Source organism: Diachasma alloeum, unplaced genomic scaffold (assembly GCF_001412515.2).
Source record: "Diachasma alloeum isolate Michigan unplaced genomic scaffold, Dall2.0 Dall_scaffold_00202, whole genome shotgun sequence".
Lineage (NCBI taxonomy): Eukaryota > Metazoa > Arthropoda > Insecta > Hymenoptera > Braconidae > Diachasma > Diachasma alloeum.
This window is the reverse complement of record NW_021680367.1, coordinates 277,391-289,406: the sequence shown is the minus strand read 5'-3', so window position 1 is coordinate 289,406 and position 12,016 is coordinate 277,391. Positions and strand designations below refer to the sequence as shown.

At 34.7% G+C, this 12,016-nt stretch overlaps 1 protein-coding gene across 2 annotated transcripts in view; it reads left to right on the top strand.

Annotated features, from left to right (window-relative positions):
- LOC107035927 (protein gustavus) overlaps window positions 1-11,667 on the top strand; it is a 58,881-nt gene extending 47,214 nt beyond the window's left edge. For both annotated transcript variants that reach the window (XM_015253577.1, XM_015253576.1), the window contains 4 exons: window positions 4,679-4,908; window positions 6,052-6,382; window positions 7,839-7,997; window positions 9,515-11,667. In XM_015253577.1, coding sequence (XP_015109063.1) covers window positions 4,679-4,908; window positions 6,052-6,382; window positions 7,839-7,997; window positions 9,515-9,651 — 857 coding nt within the window. In that variant the 3' untranslated portion in view covers window positions 9,652-11,667. The remainder of the gene's footprint in view (window positions 1-4,678; window positions 4,909-6,051; window positions 6,383-7,838; window positions 7,998-9,514) is intronic.
- The last annotated feature ends 349 nt before the right edge of the window (window positions 11,668-12,016 follow it).

Here is a 12,016-nt window from a genome sequence, read left to right as displayed (position 1 = left end):
CCCCCCCCCCAACTCGTTAATTTTCAAGAAATTCGCGAAAAAAAATTCCTTTTCATCAATTAACCCATATATTATGACAAAAAATCTCAGAAATACCCCAGAACTCGCATTAATCCCCCACAAGCGACATCCCCCACAATTATTTGCAAGATTTTGTCTTCCAAATTGCATTACTTTTTCGTTTTTATTTGTTTGTTTTGTTGCGCAAATGTCAGGGATGATGATTGGGGTGCTTGAGTCCTTGTGATTGATTGTCATCAAATGATTCGGTTGATCATTAGAAAGAGAGTATGAAATGAGAACTATTGGTTTCAGAGCGACATCATTCCATATATTTTCTCTGGATTTGAATTTTCAGCATAATCAACGAAATAAATTGAATTCTCCGTTCTCAATCTGAATTCTCCGTCCCGACTTTTGAATTAAAAAGAATTTATTTCTATTTTTCCCCGTCTAGTTGAGGCTTGAGGCCACGACTAAAAGGTCAATGCCCTGGGCAGACCCACCAGACATTCTAAAATAATTACCTGTCACTGATAAGAACCCACCGAAATCCGCACGATATCAACTCTCCTCCATTTTCCAAAATTTCGTATTCACCGTTTTGCGGGTGAAGGGCGACACAGAGGGATTTGAAAAAAAAAATTGGATTTTCCAATATGCCACCACCGATCAGGCATCCACATTTATCTATTTACATTTATCCTGGAAAAAAAGGCGGGAAAGGGAGAGAGAAATTCAGCATTTTTCCACCACAAATATTTAACGTGTTCACCTCTATCACTCTCATACCCAGACAGCGGACGGCATTAGTACGCCAGAGGGCTATAAATAAACGAGAATGAAAAGTGCGGGGAAAATTTTGGTGGGTGAAATAAAATATACAGCCACCAGACTTGATTTACTGCCTCACAGTAGACGTTTTTTGATCATTCTTTTTCTTTAATATTTCCATTCATTTTTCTGTACTTGGGTGTTTTGCCCTTTCATTACGCCCGTTTTCCTGTCAGATTCGATATTCCCTTTTTCAAATAATTGTTTATCATCATTCTCACTGCAAAAAGCAATACAATTCCGATGGGAATCATGTGTCCCAATTTATCAGCTGTTCAATTTTCATATTACAATAAATGATTTGCTCATGTTCTAATTCCTACGCTCACTGAATTAAATTTTGATCAGAATTACAATTCAGTTCCTTCTAGAACACACTTTAGAGTGTGAATTTCTGGAATTCAATGTTTGTTGATACTCTGGTAAAAGTGCGTGTCCACACTGTTATCAATTTTTAGTTAGTTCACACGGTAATTCAATTAATCTGTTGTTCATCTCATCAATATAATTCTGTGCTTAGAATATTGTCATCTCGTGTTTTCAGCACCAAATTAAAAATTAAAACTTCGTCTGGAATATTGAGGCACAGCTTCTTTTTATTCATATCAGAAATTTAGTATTTGGATATTAATATTATTTGTTCAAAGTGAAATAATCGATCATCATTTTCACTTCATTGCATTCAGATTCTCCTATCCTTAACGTCAAAAATGTGCGATAATCTCATAATTCTAGCTATTAATTCTAATCAACTTTGTTCGAAGAAAACCTTAGTAAACGCAATATTAAGAAAGTAGAATTATTCTATTTTACTCTGACCTGAAAGATTTGGACAATTATGATTCGTTTATTCATGTTTCATAGAATAGTATTCAATTCTCTTTTGTTTGTTAGGTGGGCTTCATGAAAATTCGGCGCAAGATGAAATGAGGCATTCAAAAATTCAATTTCGTTGTTAAATCGGTTTTTCGAGTGTAACAGACGAACTGATCAGGAAAAATGGGCTTATGACCAGGCGTTTTCGAGTGGAAATTGCACCAGCTATCGAACGACCATGACATAAAATTTTTATTCTCCAATTAAAAAATTATGGAAGTGCAAGTTTGATTAATACCGACGATATAAAAGAATTCCGAGAGGTGTCGGTATTTTTTCCACGTTTTTCCACTCCCTCTCGCGAAAGAAAACTGACACCTTACCCCTGTAATGCACCGCAGACCGTAAATTTGTCTCGATGGCCACGGTTCCGAGGGCTACGGTACGTCGCCTACACACCCGGACAGATTAATGAAACCCCGTAAATCGATTTTTATTGTCCGGAAAACTAAAAGGTAGAGGGACTCGTGCTTGGCGTTGGGAATTTTCCGGGACGATGCCGACGTTCCTGTGAACGTGAAAAAAGGATATTAGAATGGTGAGAAAAAAAACCTGCCGGGTGTGTAAATCATACCCGTGACAGTATATTTCATTCCAAAAATCATTTTCCACTCTCATTTCCTTCCGCATTCTTAGTGCGACTGATAGGCGGGGAAATTTCTGCTGGAAAAGACTCGCTGTTTGAAATCCTGTACGATTTCGGGATGAATTCCGGACCTTTCCGACTTCGAGACTGGGGGCCTATTCTCGAAATATTTCCGTGCACGGAAGTGGCTTCGTAGACGAATTGAGCATAGGAATCATATAGGCGTTCCGTCAACGGAGTCGATTCCGCGCACGGAAATATTTCGAGGTGTCAATTCGCCTCCCGAATTTCAGTCCGTTATTCGTCATTAGTCGAACATATCAAGTGCGGGAAAATTATCTATGTAAATTATCATGGTAAAATCACCGGGAAATTTATCTTGTTAATCATCGAGTCATTCAACTTTTGAAAACTTTATCCGAATATTTAATAGTCGTGTCGTCGAATATCATCTTTATTTTTGTTTGTTCATTGGACAATTATCTTTGTAACTTCACCGAAATGCAGCGCGTGTGGAATGGACATTCAACAGGACAATTATCGTGAATTGAGAAATTAATCGGTTAATTTGTTTGTTATATCAACATGCACAGTATTTTAGTGAATAAATTGACTTGGCTCAGGCCTAATTCCGGAGTTCTTATTCCTAAAATCTGTCCTTCAACCTGCACTTAAAGTAGCTCTGCCCTTACGGTAAATCCAAAGATTATTGAAAACTGCAATAAATTGCAGAAAACTCGATTGGATTCTAATTTTGTTCTCAATTTAATTATCGTTTTGGTTTTTCAAAGAAGAAATGTTTGAAAATCAGGATTTAAGCCAGTGTCTTACGTGAAAATCAACATTTCCATTGTAATTAAAGATTAAAATCTGAATGTTTTTTCATTAGATGTGAAAAAATCAAGAATTTTTTTGACAGCTCATAAAAAATAATCCACCGTTTTGCAAACAAGTTTTACTATTTATTTATAAGAGGGAAATGTTTGAAAAAATATTAGTATTTTGCGAAATTTAATTTAGATAATACTGACGGGGTATGAATTTTTTCAAATTTTTTCCATGGAAACATTTTTTCCTTTGGTCATATGTATTTGAATCAATATGAACTGGGTGTTCATATTGATTTGTTTTCGGCTGAAATGCTCCCTCCCCTCATTTTATTCATCAAGAAATGAAAAATTAATTCGATCATTTAATTTTTTATTTCACTTGAAATTTTTTTTCTCATTTAGAAATTTCAAATTAATTATTCTCAAATAGCCCGTGGCTTTTATTTCACGATTTGATGATTCCGGATTTTTTTTAAGCCCCTGAATTTTTTAAGGATCTTTCGAAGTTCAAATATCGTATTTCGCATTTTATCTCTTCCAGTTTTTTACGTCGTCTGCGTCCGTTCCAATCTAACCGAAACGGTTTCTTCGAGAGTTATAAAAGTCTTTTGGGGGAAGGGACGGAGCAGAACGGTCACTCCGGTTTTTTTTTGCACCGCAGAAGTTACACAGCTGCTGTGGACAGAAAACCAAACTGAAAATCCTGTTGGTAAACCCCGGGACTGACCGATTCGTTGGAAATCCTTTGTGGCAGGATCTGAAACCTCTAAGAAATCCTTTGTTGGATTTTTGAGGATAAAGTTGACAAATGTCGTGAACAAACTCTCATAAACAATGTAAAAAGACAAATATTTCAATCAACTAAAAAAAACTATTAAAAATTAATAGAGGAATGCATTCAATTCTTTTTTATTTCTCTTTTTTTCGGTTGATTGTATTTTTTAAATGATTAATATTCAATCATTATTAGGTGATCATTGATTATTCATTATTTTCGATTCATTTACTTTAATTTATTGAATTTATTTTAATTTGTATAATTAAATAAATTGAATAAACTCAATTTTTTTAATTATAATCAATGAATAATTTTTCCTTTGCACTCATTTCTTCTCAAAATAAAAAATGTAGAAGAATTAATGCATTCAACAAGTCGATTATGTTCTTCTATATGAAACCTAAAATCAGAGGAAAATAAATAAAATTTCTATGCGCATTACAAAAATGATCGTCAGTGTAAAACTTTTGTAATAAATAATACATGTTTCTGCGTGCTCGAAATGGCGTGTTGACACACTCCATTCAAACGAAAGATTATTGTTCAAGAAAAAAAATGAAGAAACAATGTATCATCCATTTTTATGGTGCATATATGATTGTATGAAATTTCATACATTTGAATGTTCAATGAAGCAAAGTAACCATGAATGAAGTAACGGAGGGAATAGATCGATCGGAAACAGCGTTCGATCTAGTCAGTTAACCATGATTTATCGAATGATAATGAACAACTGTAAATACCCGTATTATAACCATCAATTAATTTTTCAAGGCGGCGTGAAGAGCGTGACGCGTGAAAGCGGAGCGGGAGCGGGTGGAGGAGTTGGAGTTGGTGGTGGTACAATGCCACCATACAAACCAGTGGTGCCACGTGAACTTGCTCAGGACTTCTCGAGGCCGGCGCGCCTCGATGTACTCCTTGATATGCCACCGGCGTCACGAGAAGCACAAGTACACCATGGATGGAATGCTGAAGACCGGAGTCTCAACATATTCGTCAAGGTAAAGACTCAAATTATTACATAATAATAATCCGATAAAATTTTTAGTCTGAAACTCTCAATTGCTGTCATTTATTCTATTCACTAGCTCATTCCGCTCGCCAACCCCCATATGATCTACATATGACCCCCGTGTGACCTCCATGATCGTTATTCTGACCCTTGTGACCCTTACTTTCTGATACCTATATAACCCTTATTTGGCCCCCATGACCCTTACTGTGACCCTTAATATGATCCTCGTGACCCTTCATTTAGATTCTAAATCTGATCCTTGTCAGTCTTATTTGGACCCTTAATCTGACTCTTGTGACCCTTGCCTGGACCATTATTGCGACCCTCATGACCCTTAATCTGATCTTCGTGACCTGTATTTTGACCCTCATGACCTTCAATTTGTCCCTTGTGACCCGTAATATAACCCTTGCGACCGTTATGCTGTCCCTTGTTCACCCTTAATCTCACCCTCGTGACCCTTATGACCCTTATTCTGACGGTCGTAACCCAAATACCAAATCTTTATTTGGACCCTTACTGTGACCCTTGCGATCCTTAGTTTCTGATCCCCATATAGCCCTTATTTGGCCCGAATGACCCTTACTGTGCCCCTTAATATGATCCTCGTGACCCTTTATTTAGATTCTAAATCTGACCCTTGTCAGCCTTATTTGGACCCTTAATCTGACTCTGGACCATTATTGCGACCCTCATGACCCTTAATCTGATCTTCGTGACCTGTATTTTGACCCTCATGTCCTTTAATTTGTCCCTTGTGACCCTTAATATAACCCTTGCGACCCTTATTCTGTCCCTCGTGACCCTTATGACCCTTATTCTGACGGTCGTAACCCTTATGCTGACCCTCATAAACCTTATTTTAATCCTTGTCATCCTTAATTTTGTAGTCTTAATTTCCAGTACCAAATCTTTATTTTGACCCTTACTGTGACCCTTAATATGATCCACTTGACCCTTATAATTTATGATTATGCCTATCTCTGCTAGTGGGGCAAAATGGGATTATGAGGGGTGTTTTTCAGCGGAAATTTTCCCGGCTATCATTTGAAATAGGTCTCATGAATAAGAATTGCTTTTTCATTATTTATTGATCAATGAATTGATTGAATTCGACTTGATCTCGCAGGAAGACGACAAACTGACGTTTCACCGTCATCCAGTTGCCCAGAGTACAGACTGCATAAGAGGGAAAATTGGTTACACAAAGGGTATGCACGTGTGGGAAGTTAATTGGAGTACGAAACAACGTGGTACACATGCAGTTGTTGGTGTTGCAACCGCCGATGCACCATTACACAGTGTTGGCTATCAGAGTCTAGTCGGCAATAATGCACTCAGTTGGGGCTGGGACTTGGGTAGAAATAAACTTTATCACGACTCTAAGAATAACAATGGCGTTACGTATCCAGCGCTACTTAAACCTGATGAGACGTTTGTTGTACCAGACAAATTTTTAGGTAAATATATGATTTTTTTCGCTTTTAAAAATTACATCAGTCATAAATTTTGGGAATTTATGGACAGTGTCTTCAGAGAACTTGAGATTTTTTTTCAACTCTATTCATTGACACCAATTAAAATTCAATTCAGTAGCGAAGTGGTAAAGCGGTTTCAGCCGATTCTGACTATTGGCCAGTTTTTAGTGAATACCTCGGAATCTAAGGGAGATAGCTAAATTTCTGTCACAACCTTTTTTGTAGCACTCAATTTGCTCTAGAAAAAAGGTTATTACGAAAATTTCATTATTTCCTTTAGATTCGGAGATATTCTTCAAAGTTCAACTAAGAGATAAGTCGACTTAACCGCTTTACCACTTCGCTACTGAATTTTTCATACAGATTCGAAAAAATTGATATTTTTCAAAAATCGATTTTTCAACGATCACTCAAAAAATTGTCATGAGAATGGAATTAGTCGTGACTCAAAAAATTGATAACAATACCCTCTTGATTCTATCAGAAATGATGGTGGTCGCACAATTGATTGTTGAGTTACATAATATTGTTTATGCGATTTGAAAGAGGAAATGGGTTTTTTCATGATTACTGAAAGAATTATGAGTAATAGCAATGAAATCAGGGCTTGAAAAGTATATTTCAATGGCTTCTTAATCAAGTTGAAAAATGGTGAGAACAGCATCATTGTTTATCGAGTTACACAATACCGTCATGAGCTTTTTATATAAAAATCTCTATCTCTATTAAACTCAGGTAGCAGTCTATTATGTTGAATACTTATTCATATTGATTCATGCACCCGACTAACTTCTGACAGAACCTGGGTTAAACTCTGGATAAATCCTGAATAAACCCTGATTAAATCCCGGCTATACACTGATTAAACCTTGATTGAACCTTGATTAAACCCGGACTGAAAACGAACTCGAGTCTTGAGAGGGTCTGAATTTAGAATTATTTGACAGAACGAAATAATACGCAAAATTTTGATGACATTTCAATTGATGGTAGTACTATGACATGAAAAAAGAGAAGAGAATAGTGAAATAAGAATTAAAAAAAAAGAGAATCCATTCGGAAGCAATTTGATAATTTATTAGCAACAACAACTAAACTCATTTATAAAAAAAGGAATTATCCACTTCTTATTGCAATTAAATTGATAATTTTTTTCCGAATAGAATTTCTACGATGATGTATTTTAAATTGAATTCGTGATTCATAAATTGTTTCATCACTGTTGAATCGTTTTATCTCGATAATGAGTAGATTTAGGATGAAATATCACAAGATATTTTATTTAATAAATTCAGTTTCCTACAAAAAAGGTTTTATGACGTTTTCTCCTGACTCCACTCTTTAACGAGATATTCTCGAAATAATGTGTGCAAAAGTTTCTAGCTAATTTACCTCAAATATGGAGTTACATCATCTGATGGTTTTGTTGTTTTCGCAGTTGTCCTTGACATGGATGAAGGGACGTTAGCATTTGTCGTCGATGGCCAGTACCTGGGTATAGCATTCAGAGGATTAAAAGGAAGAAAGTTACACCCCATTGTCTCCGCAGTGTGGGGACACTGTGAGATTACGATGAAATACATCGGTGGCCTTGACCGTGAGTATCAATCCCTATATCATCACTCTTGGCAATTCATCCAATATTATTTCTGGGATGAAGCCAAAATTGTTTTGACGAATAATAATTCAATGGTGCAATAACTCGTGAAATTGATCGTTTATTCCATCAAATTCTTCACTGAAAGAAGGAAATTTATAAGAAAATTTCAGAAGGCATTGTTTACTGGAAATTTCATTCTTGACAAAAATGTCTCGTGTTATTGTTTTGATCACTAGCTCTCGAATATTCTCGATAAACGAATTTAATTGTTGAAAGTTGTAAAGTTTGAAATTTCCTCCGACTTTTCCTTTTAATTCATTCATCCTCAAAATATTTCTATAAACAGATTCAATCGTCAGGCGTTCACATGAAAAGTTGAAAATTTGTTTTAGTCTCTTAGAATATTCTAAGAACTTTTGAATTGAGAAAACATTAAAAGTATAAATATTAAAAATTTAATTCTTCACACAAAATATCACTTGACATTTCTCTTAAATCCACTCATGCCCGAGATCTTTCTATCTCTCATTATAGAAATTTAATCTCTCGTTTTTTGTGACTAAAACAACTGGATTTATAAGAAATCTCAACAGAGATTTGTTGCAGAAAATTCTATTTTCCTCGAAAAATATCTCTTGACGTCTCCCCTAAAATTCATTTTCCAAAACCACCATTGAATTTATAAAAAAAATTTCGAAGACTGTTTTTGTAGAAAAATTTATTGATATATCCTAAAAAACAATTTCAAAAATAAGTTGACAATTGCATTTTTTAAATCAATGAGGATAGTCATTATTGATAGTTAGTTAGAAATTTGCTTCCGAATGAGTTCTCCCTTTTGAAATTCTTATTTCACTATTCTCTTCTTCTATTTTTTCATGTCATACTACTATCAACAATTGAAATATCATCAAAACGAATTCAATAATCAAGAGTTGACACAAAAAAATTTAAATTAGTCTCTCAATTTACTCTGAATCTCTAAAAACCACTATTAAATTTATAGAAAATGTCAGGCGACACTTTTTGCTGATAAAATCTCCTGACACGCAATCCACTCATTCTAAACAAAATCCAAAAAACAACTTCAAAAATAAGTGGACAATTACTTTTCTTTACAATTGAATATAATTATTGTTGCTAATCAATCAGCAATTTTCTTCCGAATGGGTTCTCTTTCTTAAAATTCTTATTTCGCTATTCTCTTCTTCTATTTTTTCATGTCATACTACTATCAACAATTGAAATATTATCAAAACAAATTCAATAATCAAGAGTTGACACAAAAAAATTGAAATTAGTCTCTCAATTTTCTCTAAATCTCTAAAAACCACTATTAAATTTATAAAAAATGTCAGGCGACACTTTTTGCTCATAAAATCTCCTGACACATCCCCTCAATCCACTCCTTCTAAAAAAATCCCAAACAGCAACTTCAAAAATAATTTTAAAAAAAATTTCTTCATCAAAAATGTTAAAAACTCAAAGTAATTTTCATTTTCCTCAATTTTCAGCCGAGCCTCTGCCTCTGATGGACCTCTGTCGAAGAGTAATCCGCCAAAGAATCGGTAAACACCGACTCGAAAGAATTCAAGACCTAAATTTGCCCCAGGCCATGAAGACTTACCTTCTGTACCGTGACAGGAGGTAACCACCACACTTGATTCATCAACAAATACCCGATAAAATCATCGACGTATGTCCACATAATGCCCAGCTGCCTTGCAAGCAACCGAGAACAATCCACGTGTAGTCTCGTGTCTCTTTCTCCTCTAAAAAATAAATGATGAGTCGTTAATGGTGAGCGTCAATGTCCCATAAAACATTAACAAGTTCAAAAGATTAAAAAAAATTCTCAAATTGCCATTGAGAACGACTCTCATCGATGAAAAATAAAAATCTAGCGAATTATTAGGTAATTGTTGTTTTATGTTGTCAATACGACATCGTCGTAGAGTCTTTATTAATTGTTATAAGCCGATAAAGAATGTGTGACCGTTTATAATTTAGTTTTTCAAATGGTTCCACTCATTTCTTAAGCGTTTAATTAATTTTCTTTCATCTTCAGTTGTATTGTGATGGCTGAAAAATTTAATTTACCGTTTTGTTTTGATTTATTCGAGTGGAGATGATGATGAAAGAAGAATAATTAAAGGAAAAACTGGCGATTTTCGTTTTTGACTTTTGTTAATTGGCGATTATCTCGGGAACGAGTGGGTTTGGGGGAAAATGTCAGAAAATATTTTTTGTGGAGAATTGAATTTCTCAGAAGAAGTGTATTATGACATTTTTCTCTAAACCCAGTGATTTCGGAGATAATTGCACTTTTAGGGGGCAACAACGAAAATTGTCAGTTGTCATCAATGATTCAGCGATTTAGTAATAAAATTGATGGAGACACGTGGGGACTCGAGATGACCGTGACCCTGAGGATTCATGGTTGGCCAGTAAATAAAAACAGTTAGACTTAGTCGAGCCTGAAGACTGACAGTGGTCATTGGTACCTAGATTGCAACAAATGAGAGATAATTTTTAAAGATTGAGGGATTGAATATCTTAAATCCTCGGTAATTGTTGTACATGTCTAGTCTGATAATGGTAATGGGCAGTTGTAGCTGGTGAAGATGATGAGGACAAGTGGAAATTGACGAAATTATGAACTTTTAATTAATAAAATGATGATTGAAATGGAAGAGATGGAATAAAGTGTACAGTGACGAATTAATAACACTAGGAGGGGATTTATTAATTGTGAGAGGTGATTAATCAACAGCTGATCCCTTCCATAGACTCGTTTTTCAAATATTTTCTAAGCATGCTAGGTATAATGATAAATAGAAGTGTGAGCGTGTCGTTGGGGCAAGATTTTTTGAAAATTGAAAAACATCAATGAGAGATTTTTGATGATGTAAAAGAACGAAATGACTGTGTGGACCGATTGATTTATTTACGTTTTATTCATTTCACTTTATGTATGTTTTTTTGTTCGTTACGAATGTAAAATTTAATCGTCAATCTGGTCATTTTTGTGTCATGATGCGTGATGATGAAATAATTGGTTATGACGATATTAATAAGACGAATTTGTGGAGTTTTTGGGATTATCTCGGTAGTGAGGGGGTTTAGGGGGAAATGGCTGTTGACATTTTCCTCTGGAACCACTCGTTAACGAGATGATTCAACAATTAACGAGTGTCTAAACAATTTATGACAATTGGACTTATGTTGATTGGTGATTATCTCGTTAATGAGGGATTTCAGCGGAAAATTTCAGAAGACACTTTTTGTAGAGCATTAAATTTCCCAGAAAAAAATGTCTATTAACATTTTTCTCTAAATCCAGTAGTTTCCGAGATAATTATGAAATTGCGAGGAGGACACGAGATTTGACATTTTCCCTATTTGTGAGATGAATATAATTAATTACCTCGACTAAGTAAATTTAATTATCCAATTTTTTCTGATTAAAACACAAAAACATTTTACGTTAATTATCTTTTCTTAGAAAAAGCGACTGACTACGGGCATTGACAGTCAACATGCATAATAATGGTAGCGCTGTCATTGATTAATACGAAGACAATTATAAAAATACTTTATGCTGATTAAAACAAAAATTCAGTAATTTTTCCATGAAGAGAAATTACGATTTTTGATTGAAAAATTATTTCTCGTTTTGTTCATTTTTTTCGTTCATTTTTTTTTGTAATTGAAAATTGTGAAGTGGGTTTTTATTTAGTACGTCTCATTGATGATGAANCCCCCCCCCCAACTCGTTAATTTTCAAGAAATTCGCGAAAAAAAATTCCTTTTCATCAATTAACCCATATATTATGACAAAAAATCTCAGAAATACCCCAGAACTCGCATTAATCCCCCACAAGCGATTATAACGTACAAATGACAGTAAAGAGACAACCCACAATTTTCTTCATTCAAAATTACCCCCGATAAATAAACATAAATTGAGAATAAATGAAAGAAAACATCATAAAACTCACAACCGTCTTTGTAAC